The 17,122-nt window shown below is 41.4% G+C and overlaps 1 protein-coding gene across 2 annotated transcripts in view; it reads right to left on the bottom strand.

Moving 5' to 3' along the window:
- The window catches only part of MYRFL (myelin regulatory factor like), a 122,256-nt gene that overhangs the window by 58,740 nt on the left and 46,394 nt on the right, over window positions 1–17,122 (bottom strand). For both annotated transcript variants that reach the window (XM_069584663.1, XM_069584664.1), the window contains exons 5-9: window positions 16,517–16,608; window positions 9,725–9,875; window positions 5,397–5,592; window positions 3,294–3,370; window positions 1,385–1,495 (exon numbers count right to left, since the gene is read on the bottom strand). In XM_069584663.1, coding sequence (XP_069440764.1) covers window positions 1,385–1,495; window positions 3,294–3,370; window positions 5,397–5,592; window positions 9,725–9,875; window positions 16,517–16,608 — 627 coding nt within the window. The remainder of the gene's footprint in view (window positions 1–1,384; window positions 1,496–3,293; window positions 3,371–5,396; window positions 5,593–9,724; window positions 9,876–16,516; window positions 16,609–17,122) is intronic.

Here is a 17,122-nt window from a genome sequence, read left to right on the forward strand (position 1 = left end):
TTATTGAAGTTAGTTTCTGCTATACAGGAAAGTGAATCTCATATATATGTCCACTCATTTTTAGATTCTTTTCTCACATAGATCATTACAGAGTATTGAATAGAGTTCCCTGAGCTATACAGTAGGTCCTTATTAGACCATTTCTTGAAAGTCAAAATATAAAGTATCCCTACCAGAAAAGCATTTACTTTAAGAATTGCATTAAAAAAAAAAAAACTTTGCCAACTTCTTCTGTAGCACTCTAAACAGTCTCCAGTCCTTAGGGAGTATGACTTTTCCCCTGTAACTAAAGTATGTCAATAATAGTAACAACTGTTACAATGATGATAATAATTAGCTATCATCCACTGAGTGCTCAAAATGGGCCATGTGCTGGACTAAGCAGTTTATCTACATTATTTCATTTAGAACCCTAAAACAACCTTACTGGAGAAGGGTATGGGTATTGAACCGTTTTTACAGAACAGGAAAATGAATCTCAGGGAGGTTAAGTTCCATGCTCAAGGTCACCCAGCTAGTAAACGGCAGTATCAAATAGTCAAACTCAATTCCGTCCAACTCCAAAACCTTTGTTCTAAAATCAGTGGTTCCTAAACTTGAGCATGCATCAAATCAGCTGGAGCGGGGCCTGTTAAAATATAGACTGCTGGACCTCACCCCAAATTTTTGATCAGGTAGGTTTTTAGTGAGTCCCAACAACATGCATCTCTAATAAGTGTCCAGGTGATACCATCTCTGCCGGTCCTGGGAGCACATTCTGAGAATCACAGGTGTAAATCTTTAATGCAAATGTACTTTCAGTCAAAAAAGGATACAGCAGAGCTTAGGAGCTCAGGGCATTAAAGTAGTGACCAGCACACAGAATTCGAGAAATGCCATCAATCCTCAGCCCTCAGCCAGTCACAAGACATGAACACATGGTCCCTCCAGATGCAGCTGTCTCCAACCTTCTTGGCACAAAGGGCCAGTTTCATGGGAGACAGTTTTTCCACGGACTGGGGTGGAAGGGGCATGGTTTCAGGAAGATTCAAGTGCATTACATTTATTGTGCACTTTATTTCTATTATTGTTACATCAGCTCCACTCCAAATCATCAGGCATTAGATCCAGGTGGTTGGGGACTGCTGCAGAAGGATCATGGGGAGAATGAAAACAAGCCACCCGGAGGCTGGGCAGGAGAGGAGGCATCGCAGGGTGTGAGGAAAGGACAGTGTCTAAGGGTGAATGAGATGTGGCAACAGCAGAGTCAGAGAAGGGAAGAAAGCAGCTGAGGAAGGCCAAGGGGATCAGAAGGGGCTCTGGGGGCCCTGGGCTGTCAGGTAGCATAACCAGCTACCCGCCCCCCACACCCCACCCGCCCAAGGCATACACACCACGCCAGTACCTCTGGTCAGGGTTTGGCTTCCCCTTCTTTCTCATGTTATTTGCTGTGGTTTCACTGAAGTGTAACCGGCCCAGAGTTACTTTGGTGACCTGGTCGGCCAGCAGGTTAATTCTAAAGCAAACAGCAAAAATACCAAGAGACTGTAAGAGAACATAGTTCTTGATCATATCTGATTCATTCTTAGATTCTGAGGTATGTTTAGTCCCCCATTCTTATCACACTGTGGAGGACACTGATTTTTGAGATAATACCCAGCCTGGTCCGGAATGGCTGCCAGGGAGTTACTCTTTGCTTAGTCACTAAGTCATGTCCAACTCTTTGAAAACTCATGGATTGCAGCACACCAGGCTTCTCTGTCCTTCTCAATCTCCTTGGCTCAAATTCACATCCATTTAGTCAGAGATGCCATCCAACCATCTCATCCTCTGTTGTCTCCTTCTCCTCCTGCCCTCAACCTTTCCCAGCATCAGGGTCTTTTCCAGTAAGTTGGCTCTTTGCATCAGGTGGCCAAAGTATTGGAGTTTCAGCTTCAGCGTCAGTCCTTCCAATGAATATTCAGAGTTGATTTCCTTTAGGGTTGACTGGTTTGATTTCCTTGCAGTTGAAGGGATTCTCAAGAGTCTTCAGCACCACAGCACGAAAGCATTATTTCTTTGGTGTTCAGCCTTCTGTATGGTCCAGCTCTCACATCCAAACATAGCTACTGGAGAAACCATAGCTTTAACTATATGGACCTTGATCAGCAAAGTGACGTCTCTACTTTTTAATACGCTGTCTACGTTTGTCATAGCTTTTCCTCCAAGGAGAAAGTGTCTTTTAATTTCATAGACTAGAAATGCTCATTCAGCAACAGTTCAAGCCCAGAGTACCTGGCTCTGAAGGGCTTGTGCTCCTACACTGGGGCTCTTTGATCTCGACAGCAGGAGAGAAGCCCTGTTATCTGCGTCACTTCCGCTACACTGCTCTCCTCCTGACAGAAGCAGATCCTCTAGGTTCCTGGTGAACTCCTTCTCATCTCCTTCATGCATTTGCCCTCTCCTGACCTGACTGTGGGAAGCTGTCTGCTCCTAAGGTAGACCACACACAGCCTCCCAGCAAGGGAAACCCAGAGGTACCAGGCAAGTTCAGAGCTGTCTGTACACGCTGGAGCTGCAGGCTGAGCTCACACCTGCTCTGTCCAGGCTCTAGCACCATCTTCTTCCCCAAATAGGACTGACTCAGGCTCAAATCATCCCCAACCAGTCAGTCAAAAAGCAAGTCTCACTTATTTGATATGGCAAGGTCCACCGTATTGTTTTGGATGATCCCAGTCCTGTGGCTTTCTTTTTTTGAAATATTATTTTCATTTATTTCTTGGGCTGCACAGGATCTTAGTAATGACATGTGGACCTGGTTTCCTGACCAGAAATTGAACCCAGGCCCCCTGCATTGGGAGCACAGGGTCCTAGCCACTGGATCACTGGGGAAGTTCCCCGCATTCTTTCTATTTTAGGGCTCATTAAGCAATCTAACAGCAGTGCTTTAAGAAACAAGATAAATGAATTATAAGCACAGCATGGATCCAGAACCTTAATATCAATTCAATCAATAGCATGCTGATTTAAATGAAAAATCGAAAGAAAGATCTAATTATAATCTGTCTCAGGAAACCGAAGTTGTTAGCAAGGTTGTCAGTAATAAATATTCTGTAAATAATGATGACCTAAAAGATGGGGCTTTTATACAGATTTTTTTTGCAATCATTTCAATATATCTTACCTACTTTTGTTGATAAGCATGTGTTCATAATACTAACACATTATTACTAATTTAGTTTGTATCATGGAATTCTTTTAAAATAAAATAAATTTGGCAATAGATTTTCTTCCCAAAATATGTTCACAAGAGAATTCAGAAAAGAAGTTCTTACTTAACAGGATTGAAAATCTTTTTGCTTCTGTCTGCTTGGGACTGTTCAATAGCAATTATTTGATTGGTGGCTTCTACCTATGTAGAATAACAAAAAGTAATTACTTCATAATTAATTTCTTTATTAATTAAAACATTCATTAGTAAATAATTTTCAATTAATTAAAAAATTTCCCAAGGCATTATGTTAAGCACTTGGCAAGAGGCACAAGTCACTGAAGGAATGTATAAGACAAAGACCCTGACCTTAAAGCAGTGTGCTCTTGGAGAGAAAAGAAACAAACACCTGAAGAGCTAAACAAAGAAAACACAAGACAAGAGAGAACTTCAGGTTAACAGGGAGTATAGAGCAGACTATGGATCTTCACGACCCAGGGATTGAACCAGGGTCTCCTGCATTGCAGGTGGATTCTTTACCCACTGAGCTATCAGGAAATCCCCCAAACACAAGAGCAAGGCAGCTCAACAGCTCCATGCACTCATTTATGCATTCATTCTTTCACTTCGTACATGTTTGCTGAGCATCTGCTTTGAATCAGGCATTGCATTAGGCAATAGAGGTGAGAAGACAACACTAACAGAAATCTCAGCCCTTTCAGAGCTTATTAATAAGAAATAACAATAAACAGTAAAAATGAATAAAACATAGGAAATGACATTTATTCAATAGTTGCTACAAAGTCTTCTTGTTATTAGTGAAGAGTAGCAAGTGTCTGCTGGTATCTGCCCTATGGCTTGTAGGTATTTGCATAGTCACTATCTTTCTGGAAAGCAATTAGGCAACCAACATCAAGAGTTTTAATACTGATTATATGTTCAATGTGCAATGCCTATTCTGGAATTTATTCTCATACAAAAATGAATATGCCTGGATGTTCACTGCAAAAAAAAATTTACAATAAATTTGTATTACCAAAAAATTTATAATAATACAAGAGTTAATATGGTATCTTGATATAATGGAAAACCATATCATCTTGGTAAATAATATTTTATAGTCTTTAATGATATTATATAATGCTATTTATTTTAATAGTAGAAAAAATAAGGAAAAATTAAGTTATTAAATTGTGGATCCCAAGTATGAATGAATTTTATCTCTTCTTTCATACTTTTCTATTATATTCCATAATGTCCACAATGGACTCATATTACTTCCATAACCAGAAATATATGTTTTATTATTGTGTGCTTGCTGTTTATTTTATTTTGGTTTGGTTTGCATTGGTTTTATTTAAGAGCTTGGTTTGGAGCAAGAGCAGCTGATATGTTTAGCTGTGAAGCACCACTTTGGGAGACTCGGTGCCTGAGCCCAGGTTAGTGATCAGAAAAACATGCATGCAGATAATGGATATTCCCCACCCTAAGGAGCTGGATCTGAGGTAATAATGCAATAAATCCTTGTTGACCCCTCAGAAGTCATCCTATCTGCATTCTAATCCCAGCTCTATTATTTACTATTTCGGGTGAATGGTGTGACTTTCCTGGGCCTCAGTTTCCCCTCTGTTAACTGGGAAAGAGGGAGCGTCGACTAGATTAGTGGTTCCTTGGCTTTTTAAGTTGCAGACTTCTTTGAGAATTTGGTGAAAACTATGAACCAACTGCATATGGGAACACACCAGCCTCAAAAAGAATAAACGAATTACACTCAGCAAAAGAAGTCCAAGATTTATGCACGAAAAACTTTAAAGCTGTAGTTTGAAGTGATGTTCTGCCAGATTCTGAATTGGCAGCTTCTATTTCCTATGTCTTGAAGTATTTATTCTTAGAGCCCATTCACCATGCTGTGAGGAAGCACAAGCTGTCCCACAGAGAGGTCTACATGGAGAAGAGCCCAAGGCCTACCAGCTACAGCCCTCTTTGAGCTCCTGGCTGATGGCCAGTAGACTTATAGACACTCACGTGAGCCATCTTGGAAAGTGGATCCAGCTAATGACTCCTGGGTAGAGCTGAGCCCTGAGCAAGGGGCAAATTTTTGATCCAAACCAATGAGTGTTATTATTTTCAGTTGCGAAGTTTTGGGATAGATGGTTATGTAGCAACAGACAACAGGGATACTTACTAAACGTTGGCTGAATGAGATGAAACTAAATAAAGGACTTACCTTAACCCCAAAAGGTTTCAAGTAAAACATTTCTATTGGCTTTAGACCCATTTGGGTTTTGACAAATTTTGGACTTCCCCAAACTTGAATATGGATGGTGATCTGAAAATGGTTCTTCTTTTGGCAAACAAAAGCTTCATCTGCTGGCGAAAAATTAAATCCTTTGTCTGTGACGACTCGATAGCCTACATCGGGTCTATGAAAAGTGGAAGCAAGAAACCAGTCTTACAAATATTTTCTACACATTTTCTTTCATGAGCAAAATTAATTATACAAACATTTTAGCAAAATACATTTTGGAAAGTATCTTTTGCTATATCTGAAAAATGTGAAAGTGTTAGTCACTCAGTTGTGTCCGACTGTTTGCAATCCCATGGACTGTAGCCCGCCAGGCTCTTCTGTCCATGGAATTTTCCAGGGAAGAATACTAGAGTGGGTTGCCACTCCCTTCTCCAGGGGATCAAACTCGGGTCTCTGCATTGCAGGCAGACTCTTTACCAACTGAGCCACCAGGGAAGCCCTCTTGCTATGTTTAATCAATCAATTTTGTTAATTTTCACCAAGGAAATGAAAATGGTATTTCAGAACACAGCTGGCTATCTCACAGCTTTTTTCCTTCATGAGAAGGAAGTACAATTCTTCCCAAATGGAATCATTGTCTCCTCAGCCTGCCTTTTCGCTTTGTGTTTCCTAGATTTCTAACTTGACTCCACTACACAATAGAAAGACATTGGTTAGAAGTTGAGAAATTACTATATTACTCAGACATATCAAATATCTGGGATAGAATTCATTTTTTTCCTTCTTAAGAAAAATCTCTCATTTCATCAGCATCACCACACTGAAATAGTCCCTCAGATGAATGACTACTCAGCTTCCTGGTAGTCAGATGAAAAAAAAAAGCAGACTGGTCAGAACTACCAGGAATAGCTTTCAACCAGATTAACCAGAGTCAGTCAAACTACTGATTGAAAACATGTTTTCACTAAAGTATGGCCATTTCCTTTTTATCCTTCTAATCTGATCATAGCACTGAATACCTACCTATGTTGTTTACTTCTGCAGAAAAAAAAAATAATAGGATGATGGTGGGTTAGCTAATCAGACTCTTGCTTTATTTGTTTTATCAAATCATGTTCAAGAGCTATACTTTACATATACGTACATGCTAACTTGCTGCAGTAGTGTCCGACTCTTTGCAACTCTATGGACTGTAGCTCACCAGGCTCCCCTGTCCATGGAATTCCCCAGGCAAGAATACTGGAGTGGGTTGCTATGCCCTCCACCAGGGGATCTTCCCAACCCAGGGATCAAATCCACATCTCTTATGTCCCACAGGTGGGTTCTTTACCATTAGCACCACCTGGGAAGTCCTTGTGTATTACATGCTTGATTAAATACTTTTTAATGTTAATAAAAATAAAACCTATTAAACATGCAACATTATCAAGTAGAAAAGAGAACATAAATGGTGAAAATTTTGGTAATTTTTTCTGTGTGTGTTGTAAGTATGAAACTTAATTTTTAATGCATCAAGTTTCCTAAATGTTCCTCAGGAAAAGAGCTCCTTCCTAGAACAACACACAGAGATGGCAGTTCTTCCTGCTTTGCTAGCTCTCTGCTGCTATGTGGGTCTTTGCTTCCTGGGATCTCAGTTTGGATGGCTGCCATTTAATGAACAACACAGACTTTCTAAATTTTTTTCTAATTTCAGTGACAGAAATATGAATGGATCTCTTGGGAAAAGAGCATTCATGTTCTTGGCAAGCTAAGCACCTCACCAATGGATCAAGTCACTAGGTCACTGAGTACCCTCAAAGTCTTCTCAGATGGCACAGTGGTAAAGAACCTGCCTGCCAATGCAGGAGACGCAGGAGACATGAGTTCTGTCCCTGGGTTGGGAAGATCCCCTGGAGGAGGAGGTGGCAACTCACTCCAGTATTCTGGCCCAGAAAACTCCATGGACAGAGGAGCCTGGGGGCCTCGTGGCATCTCGAAGAGTCCGACAGGACTGAGGGACTGAACAGGAGCACGAACTGATCACAGGCCCCACAGTCACAGCGCCCTCCAGCAGCAACGGGAAAATCCACCGAATGAAGGGTGTGATAAAAGCAGGTATTTTAAGGCATCTGGGACTTTACACTGACTCAGGTTTCTGTAATTTGCTTGTCAAAAGGCTAGATGGATTGAATTGTATAGATTTTACTACAGAGGGTAGTAAGAACAGTTTTGATTAAGAAAAAAAAACAAAGGAAATATGTTTGTGTGTGATCGTCTATGTTTCACTGTCAAAAACTCTGAAGAAAAAAGGTAAGATTTGCAGCTCAGGTACGAGCATTAGCCTGAAATTTAAAGACAGCTGTAAGCAGACACTATATCAACCCATAAAAATTATACAGTTGAAGAGTATTCTGAATTTTTAAAAAATGTCTGATTATAAAAATTATGCTATTTACCTAAGAGTAGTGATTCTGCTTTTGATATCAAAAGTTAATTATAAAATCAACTAAACTGGCCTTTTTAAAGGTCTTTAACACAAGTTGTAAATATCATTCAAAAAATGTAATAAAATTTTAATCTCCTAACTTTATAACTTTCAGGTTATTTAGAAAAATTATGCTTTTGTAACGAGTTACATCTACTAATCTAAGCAGAGGCAAGTGATTTTCCGTCTCAGCGATGTGAGTAGTGAATTTAAGACTTCCTGAGTTCTAATCCAGATGAATATCACCTATCTTTTTTGCTTAAGAAAAGTGAGTTATGGCTAAGCATTCAAAATAAATCTGCTTCTACATCTTTAAGTTGATACTATTCATGTATCTTTTTTTTTCCAGATCAGTGAAGCATAGATGGACTGCTCAGATAAAGTTAAAAAAAACCTACTCAAGTAAGAAAAGAGATAACAGTTACCTTGAAAACTTGATCAACTCAGATACATTACAGACTAGGAAGCATTACAGGTTTTGATTAAAATACTGTGCTTATGTGTGACAGTTTCATATCTGGGTACTCATACGTAAGATACTATATGGAACAACTGCCCCAAAACCATTAAATGAAGTCTGACTCAAAACCAGGACCTTTGGATCCTTCTTTTCTTTCTCTATTGCACACAGCGGCAAAGATACAAGTTGCAACATTTCAGTGATACAACTAGCAACTTGCTTGTTTTTGTCTCCTATTAAACACATTGAGTCCCAAAGTCTAACTCCTCAGATTTTAAGGAGAAGATTTCTTCCTTCTAGTTCATCCAACATAAAATTCCAAGTGATAAATTTTGCTCTTAAAAAACTGTTGGGATTAACATATATACACTACTGACACTATGCATAAAATAGATAACTGATGAGAACGGACTGTAGAGCACAGGGAACTCTAGTCAGTGCTCTGCGGTGACCTAGATGGGAAGGAAATCCAAAGAGGGATATATGGATAAGAATAGCTGATTTACTTTGCTGTACAGTTGAAACTATAAGCAACTATACTCCAATAAAAATATAAAAAATAAAAAATTATTTGGAGTTTGAAAAATACCTTGAAGACCCTCAAGTTTGTAGCCCAGCATTTCTCATTTCATGTTTTATTTATTAATTGAAAATCATATTCTTTACCCATTAACACACTTTAGTGTTTCAAGAAGGCATTTACAATCAGTGAAAATTCTAGAAGAGCTGGCTAAGTAAATTATATCCTAAGGAATAAAGAGAAAGCTTAAAAGATCTTTAAGAGCAATTGTGCATAAGTCTACATTTATTTCTTGAAACTATAATGTCATAAGAATAGGATGAAAATTTTCTAGTTTAAGAATATTTTGTATGGTTTGATTTCAGTCTCTTAATATAAAGCCACCCTCAGCTCTGATCACTACAGGCTATATTGACAATAAACTAACAGTACTGAATTGCAACATTGATGCTGGGGGAGCTAACAATTTAATATGCCCCCCAAAATAATTCTATGAAATTTTCAATTGACTGCAGGATTAAATATAAGTGATTTGGGAAATCTCCATTTCCCAGCTTTTAGTTAAAACTGGGCATTTGATCTCAAAAAGATTCTCTCTTCCTCCATCATTTAGTGGGTAAATTATGAGTTAGAATTACAAATCTGGATTCTTGAAGACCAAAACTCATGTCCCAACTGTTTATTGTTAAAATGCAAAACATAAGAAGCAAGACACAATTTCTCACTGACAAATTCCATTTGATCAGAGGTAGCATCAAAGCCCAAATAACTTGGATTTAGCACTGCCTTGCTCCCCAGCCAACCATAGGGTTAGCCCTGCCTTGCTCTCCAGTCAACCACAGGGGTTCCCTAAGGCCACTTACAGCTTTTCATATTGACTGTTTAATAAGCTATGCCAAGGAACACTTCGGTACGGCTGCCACTTCAAAGCAGGAGAGGGCTGGTCCCCAAGCGTCATGTTCTGTGTCTCGCTGTCCAGGTCTTGCACTTCGATGCTGTGACTCCTCCCTGTCACTGCAAAGAAACTGGTATGTTAGATCTTCCCTCAGAGGCTGTTTTCCCTAGACTCACAGACAACTGCATGGAGCGAATGCATAGTCCACATATGAGGCAGAATGACCCTGTGGGGAATGACAAGTGTTGGGAAGCAGGGGCATGTGGCTAGGTTTGTTTCCTCATCTGTAAATTGAGCAGCTTGGGGCAGTGATTCTAAGGTGACAAGGTGAGCATTTGTTGCCCTCAGTGTCTATCTACTCTATTTCCGATATGGCATCTCTTCATTCCCAGCCTATTTGGTTCTAGTGAATCCCATTCCCAGCCCAAAGAGGTGCAGTTTGAGTGAAGTCCATTCCCAGACTGAAAGGGTAGGGAACCCAGACTTAATCAATAGAACTACAGCGTTCACTATTTGCATCAGTAATTGTACATACATGGCCTAATTCAATCCAAGAAACGTGGGCCTCTGTGCTTTAGGGGAGATAGGTTCAGAGATGCTGACTCTTTTCCATGAGGTTTGAATCTAAGACACATCCCCCCAAACTCCTGGCACCATTCTGGGACAAGAGAGAAAAGCCTGTCTGGAAATGAACCGGCACAGCAGAAGGTAGAGTTGAGAATGAACACACCCAGTCCCAAAGGCATAGTTTGAGTTCTGGCACCCAGTACTAAATCTTGGGTTACAGGAGCCAATAAAGCCCCTCGTTTTGATTTTTTGTTTGGTTGCTGCTTCAGGCAGTTTGAGGGTTTGTTTTTAAATTGGTTTTGTCCTTTGCTTCTTTCTTTTTGCTCTTTACAACCAATACATTCTAATTTGTTACAGGTCCCTGGTGACACCAAGATTCTGTGGTCTAGCTTTTTTAAGTTATTTATTCACTTAGTGTCTTACTTCCTTCAATTGCAAAACAGAAATTAAAACAAGTGTCCTGCCCGTCTTGCAACAGCACACAAGCAGAATATCATAACACAAGTGAAAGCACTTTTAGAAGCTAATATTAAAACCAAGATAAATTAGCAGAGAATGCTTTGTTAGAAGTTAGTATTAACTATATGAAACTGCTTCTTTTGTACATCAAAAATGGTCCAATAACGACAATTTCGCATATGCAAGTTTCTAGTTTTGCATAATGCTTGCAAGTTGTCTAATTTGAGTATGCCTCCAAAACTTATGATTCAACCACAGAAAAATTTTATGTAAATCCTATTAAGATGTTTGCTATTTCCCTTTTCTGTGAGCTCCCTACCATCACTCATGCCTCATACCAGGAGTGAAAGGGAAATAATGTGTGTACATAAAAACTGGTGATGGCTATAAGCAACAAGTCAGGATGTGACACCACCTTCTATACAACGTGCACTTAGCCCACTCACCGTTCTGTCTTTCTTTATACTTTTATTGATGACTTCTTAAATAAATACCAGAGCTACTTCAGTTTGCTTCGTATCCCAAATGTCCCAGAAACTGTTTTTCATGAGATATCACTATTAGATGTCACCTAAGCAGAACATCTATTTTTTGAGTTCTGTGTACAATCATTTTGGAAAAGGATTTTCTCAAAATCCTGAAAAACTTTTTCCCAGCTAAGAATACATAAGGTCAGCAATCCTCGGAGTTCTTCACGTCCTCACTCCTCCAAAAGTCACCTGTCTTAAACTTTTCAAAACAACCAAAAAACCTTCTGTGGTTCTCCTGTTCATACCAAGTTCAAAGAAAGGGAGAAACTAGTTCTTCCATCTTTCCTTTCTCCCTCCTGCAGCGGAGAGAGGATAAAGGAAGTTCAAGAGCTTGGAGTTTGGAACCATATGGGACTGGGTTTGAATCACAACTCCACATTTTACTGGCCAATTAGGAAGCAGTCTAACATCTCTAGGCTTCAGTTGCTTCACCCGCAAAATGTGAGGAACAATATGATGCCTCCCAGAACTGCTGAAGGAAGTCAGTGAGTCATGTCTGCAAGTGTTTGCCAGCGTGTCTGCCTCCAGAGAGAGTTTAAACAACGGTGCCTTGGGTTAGTGTTAGCAGCGCTGTCCTTATCACAGGTACTAGTTTTTCTCAGGTGACTCAGTTCTTCCTAAGAAGCTTTAGCGAATACTTCTTTCTTGGCCTCCGTGGCAACTCTGATGTGAAATCATGTTGCGGGCCTGCGTGAATACCTAACTCAGACCCTTTCCTACTCAAGCGTGGCAGTAAGGTGGCAGGGGAAGCAATCAAAGGTCAGCTCTACCCCTCTGGGTGCTGGCAGGGAGGGTAGGCAGGGGGCAAGGGGTTGCTTACTACTAGTGCCACCCAGGAAGCCCTTACTGAAGTATAATATTCATGAAAAAGAGTGCACAGGTCATTAGTACACAGTTTGATACTTTTTAATAAAATGAGTTATACTGGGTAACTACCTCTAGATCAAGAAAGAGGATGCTTTTCAGCACTCTAAAAGACATGCTCATGCTCTCTCCTGGTGACTACTTTCTCTTGCTCAAGAATAATCACTATTCTGATCTGATACCATAGAGAAGTTTATAGAAATTATGTAATATCATATGTGCTGTTAGGTATTGCTTATGTGATCATTCGTCATTGTTGCAAATGATCGTAGTCCGTTCGTTTTTCTTGCTGTATAGTATTCCATTTGTGGCTATTATAACTAATGCTAGTATGAACATCTGTGGGAACTGTCTGTTATGGGCATTTGTATATACTTCTGTTCAGTGTATTCCTAGAAGGGGAATCACTGGACCACTGGATATGTTTCAGTAGATATAGCCAAAGAGATTTATAAAGTGACTATAAGGTAAGGATTCTTAACCCCATTTAACAAATGTAGAAATTGGGGTTCAAAGACCAGAAACACTTGTTCAGTGTCAAAACTGTTACCTGGGATAGATGGATTCAAAACTTCTCTCCATGCTGCACTGAGGAAGTCTTGAGAAACGTAACAGAAGAGAGAAGCGGAAGTGTGAAGGCAGCAAAGTCTCAACTTTTGGGAGAAAACTCACAGCTTGCATCTGAATGTCTTTCAAAATATTTTCTTTTACTTTACCTTTTTTTTTTTTTGCTGTATCGCATGTGGGATCTTAGTTTCCCAATCGAACCTGCACCCCTGCAGTAGAAGTGCAGTCTCAACCACTGGACCACCAGGGAAGGCCCTATATTACTTTAAAAAAAAAACCAAAACTCTTGGTGAAGTAGAAATTATGATTCTCATGTGATAATCAAGAAAGTCAGGCTTGAAAAGTCCATGATTCCTGGAGACATGAGACAGGTACTTTTCCTGATTCTACACTGGAAATTCTTTCTCTGTGGGCTAATGACCATGAGTCTATAGTTAAAAAACACTCATGCATTCGAAGTTTAAACCATAGAGGGCCATGAGCTCTCTTATATTTAGAATTTTCATCAGACAGGACCCGGAATCCTCTCATATTTGGGGTCCAGACCACATGGGGCCAGGAACCAGCTGGCAGAAGCCTGCCCAACACCTACTCTCTCTCTAAGCAAGTTTTTACATCTGCCTCCAGCAACCCAGTAATTCTACGTTGTGAACCCAATAAATGGGCATCTTGGAACCCTTGACCAACATGAACTGCTGAGAAGAAATTCACCATAAAAACCTTACTGATTGATTTAGGACATCTTCCTGCATCAAAAATTCTGCCTGTAAAACTAGCTCCTCCTTCCATTCCCCATATGCCATTTCTCCAGGACCTTTGTAAAACTCTTGGTCTCTGCAACAACAAATATGAGTTCCCCAGTGGAAGACTTCTGCTGAAAGCATAGCATTTGGATTAAGTGGGTTTTTTTTTTTAATTCCCCTGGGAACCTGCTCATTTTCATTCTGGAATTGCTATCTGGCGCCGATTATCTTTAGAAGGCTTTTCAGGGACCTTTGAATAGAATTTAAATAAGGAATGCAAGACTTCTGCTGTGCTGGGACATTTCAGTTACTTCTCTATGACTATTCTCCAGAGAGAGTGACACATCAATGCCCTCCCTAGGGACAGGCTGCAGCCCATCATCACAGGATGGAGCTGACTTCTGAAATGGCCAGGAGAATTTGAGTAGCAATCTAGCTGATGAGAAAGCTCTTGGAAGGTTTGGGTGACTTACTCAAAAGTACTCTCAGTGAGCTGGTGCATCTGTGGGAGAGTGAACAGATGGTCCCCTCATCTGGCTAGAAATTTACTCAGCTTTTGTGTTTAAGAAGCATAAATAAGCAGCAGGCAGTACGCAAGGATCCTTGAAGAAATCAGAGTAACCATGCATAGGAAGGTAGATGGAGAGCTCTATATTATTCAGAAACAAGGTTTTAATTAGCGTTCTGTGTTTCTAAGGTTGAATAAGGAAAATCAAGGCAGCTGCTGGCCATGATGGGACCATGCAAAAGACAAGAAGGCAGTAGAGGTTTGGTTTATATGATGGCTGGATGCCCGGGGCAGTACTACCACAGCACGTCCGGGGAGTGATGATGTGTGGGACTTGGCCAAGTGAAGTCATCATCCAGCGAAGGACTCCCACAGCCCGTGATGGAGCTGAGGCCAGATGTCCCTAAACAAACCATCAGGCTCCACGGGACTCAGAGGACCAATTCTCATCACGTGGCTGTGAAAGGCAAAGGCAGCAGTTTTCTCACTTGAGCAGGCGAGAAGGCCACGGGCACCTCCTGTCTGGGCAGCATAAACCTCTGGAGTGCGGGGACAAGAGTTGCAGGGGAGCCTTAAGAGGAAAATCTTGGGCTTCTGGCCAAACCGATGAGTAGGAATAAAAGAGACGTGATTTGGTATCCTGAGCTGGGGGCACTGTTCACACTGCCTACGTTAGCTATTTACAGTGGGTAGTAAGATTGGCATGGAATAGTGTCCTTTCCCCTAATAAGTGTCATAGCACTTACTCCAGAAATTCAGAAGTTCAAGGCTTCAGGCTCAAACACTTCAGTTTGTTCTCAATTTGATCAGGTCCCTAAGCTCAAAACATGATGCGCCACGTGATATATAAGACAGAATGAGGTGGGCTGACCACTTGGGCATTGTATAACCTGGTGCAGCCAAGAAATTAAGAGACGCTTACTCCTTGGAAGAAAAGTTATGACCAACCTAGACAGCATATTCAAAAGCAGAGACATTACTTTGCCAACTAAGGTCCATCTAGCCAAGGCTATGGTTTTTCCAGTAGTCACGTATGGCTGTGATAGTTGGACTGTGAAGAAGGCTGAGCGCCGAAGAACTGATGCTTTTGAACTGCGGTGTTGGAGAAGACTCTTGAGAGTCCCTAGGACTGCAAGGAGATCCAACCAGTCCATTCTGAAGGAGATCAGCCCTGGGATTTCTTTGGAAAGAATGATACTAAAGCTGAAACTCCAGTACTTTGGCCACCTCATGCAAAGAGTTGACTCATTGGAAAAGACTTTGATGTTGGGAGGGATTGGGGGCAGGAGGAGAAGGGGACGACCGAGGATGAGATGGCTGGATGGCATCACTGACTCGATGGACGTGAATCTGAGTGAACTCCGGGAGTTGGTGATGGACAGGGAGGCCTGGCGTGCTGCGATTCATGGGGTTGCAAAGAGTCGGACACGACTGAGCGACTGAACTGAACTGAAAAGACTTCTAAAATGGTTTTTGTTGTTGTTTTAGTAGCTCAGTCACGTCCAACTCTTTTGCAACCCCCATGGACTGTAGCCCTCCAGGCTCCTCTGTCCATGGAATTTCCCAAGCAAGAATACTGGAGTGGGTTGCCATGCCCTTCTCCAGGGGATTTTACAAAATGTCAAAGATCTATTGGGAATCTGCTAATTGGAAGCAAGTGCTAAGGAAGCTCAACTCTCTACCTTCTTGCTCCCCTGGAGAAATCCTCTCAAGTCCTGCTTCTCCCAGTAATTTCCTTTCCATGAGCCAGCAGCAGCAGCATCGCCCAGGAGCTTGTTAGGAATGCAGAATTTCAGCCCACACCTCACACGCACTGAACCTCAGCATCTGCATGTTACTAAGATCCCTGTTGTTTGCGTGCACATCTGTGTTGAGAAGGATTCCACTGAACGAAGCACTGAGCACACCAGCAGGCTCTGCAGGTGCTGCCACACTGCACAGCCTCCCCAGGCCTAGAGCCCGGGTCCCCCAAGACACAGCTGCCCCCAAAACTGAAAGGACCAGCATTTCATCTCTGCCAGAGAGACAGTGGCATCTTTTCCCAGGAGCACCTGTATGACCCCACCGAAGACTGCATGAAACATTACATCAAGAAGGAAGAAACAGGATTTCCCTGGCGGCTCAGTGTTAAAGAATCTGCCTGCCGATTCTGGAGACACAGGTTCCAACCCTGGTCCAGGGATATCTCACACACCGTGGAGCAATTAAGCCCATGTGCCACAGCCACTAAACCCGCGCTCTAGAGCCCAGGAGCCACAGCTACTGAAGCCCAAGCATTCCGGAGCCTGTGCCCTGTAACAGGAGAGGCCCCTGCTCACCACAACTAGAGAAAAGCCCGCATAGCAATGAAGACCCAGCACAGCCAAAATGTAAATACATAAATAGAATTATGAAGATGGAAGAAATAAACTCCCAGAGCATATCATCGCCCTTCTATGAGAGAGAAAGTGGTTTTTAGGGCTACTCCAAGGCTGGTAAGAGTCCCTTATTTAATGGCAGCAAGGGGCCCCGGGTTGGCTCACTGGGTCTGGAGTGGTAGGTCCCCACGTGACAGTCCCCGGAGTCCCCCAGCTCCTGTGTGCACTTTCTCTTCTTGGTTGGTGGCAATGAGACTCTAGAATCAAGAACCCAAAATAAGGTTAGGATTTTTCTTTGTTCTCCATGTCACATTAAATCAAATTAAATTTCCCAGGACTCTGCTCTTGACCTTCCTAATTCTAGTTCAAGTTTCTTGCATCCTACTTGTCTGTAATACTGGGTTGATACATGGAGTGGACGGAGCAAGCTCCTATTCCGTGAGCTCTACCAGTCTGAACTTAATTTTCCATTATCCAATGGGTCTGGAATTCCTGTATTTGAAAAAAATAGACAGACAACATTTCCAAAGGCAGAAACCAAGACAGAAGACAGAAGATACTTAAAATTTAAGGGTACATTTTACACCTGAAATTGTTTTTCACGTGGAATTTTGTCACAGTGTTGGATGGCCTTTACTCTTTTGATCATCCTCTAGACCCAGAGGAAGGAATGAAAGAGAGGGAAGGAGGAATGGAAGGGAACGAGGAAGAAAGAATATTGATTGACACATGAATACTGATTGAAAGACAATTGACACATGAGTTTCAGGA

Source organism: Ovis canadensis, chromosome 3 (genome assembly GCF_042477335.2).
Source record: "Ovis canadensis isolate MfBH-ARS-UI-01 breed Bighorn chromosome 3, ARS-UI_OviCan_v2, whole genome shotgun sequence".
NCBI lineage: Eukaryota > Metazoa > Chordata > Mammalia > Artiodactyla > Bovidae > Ovis > Ovis canadensis.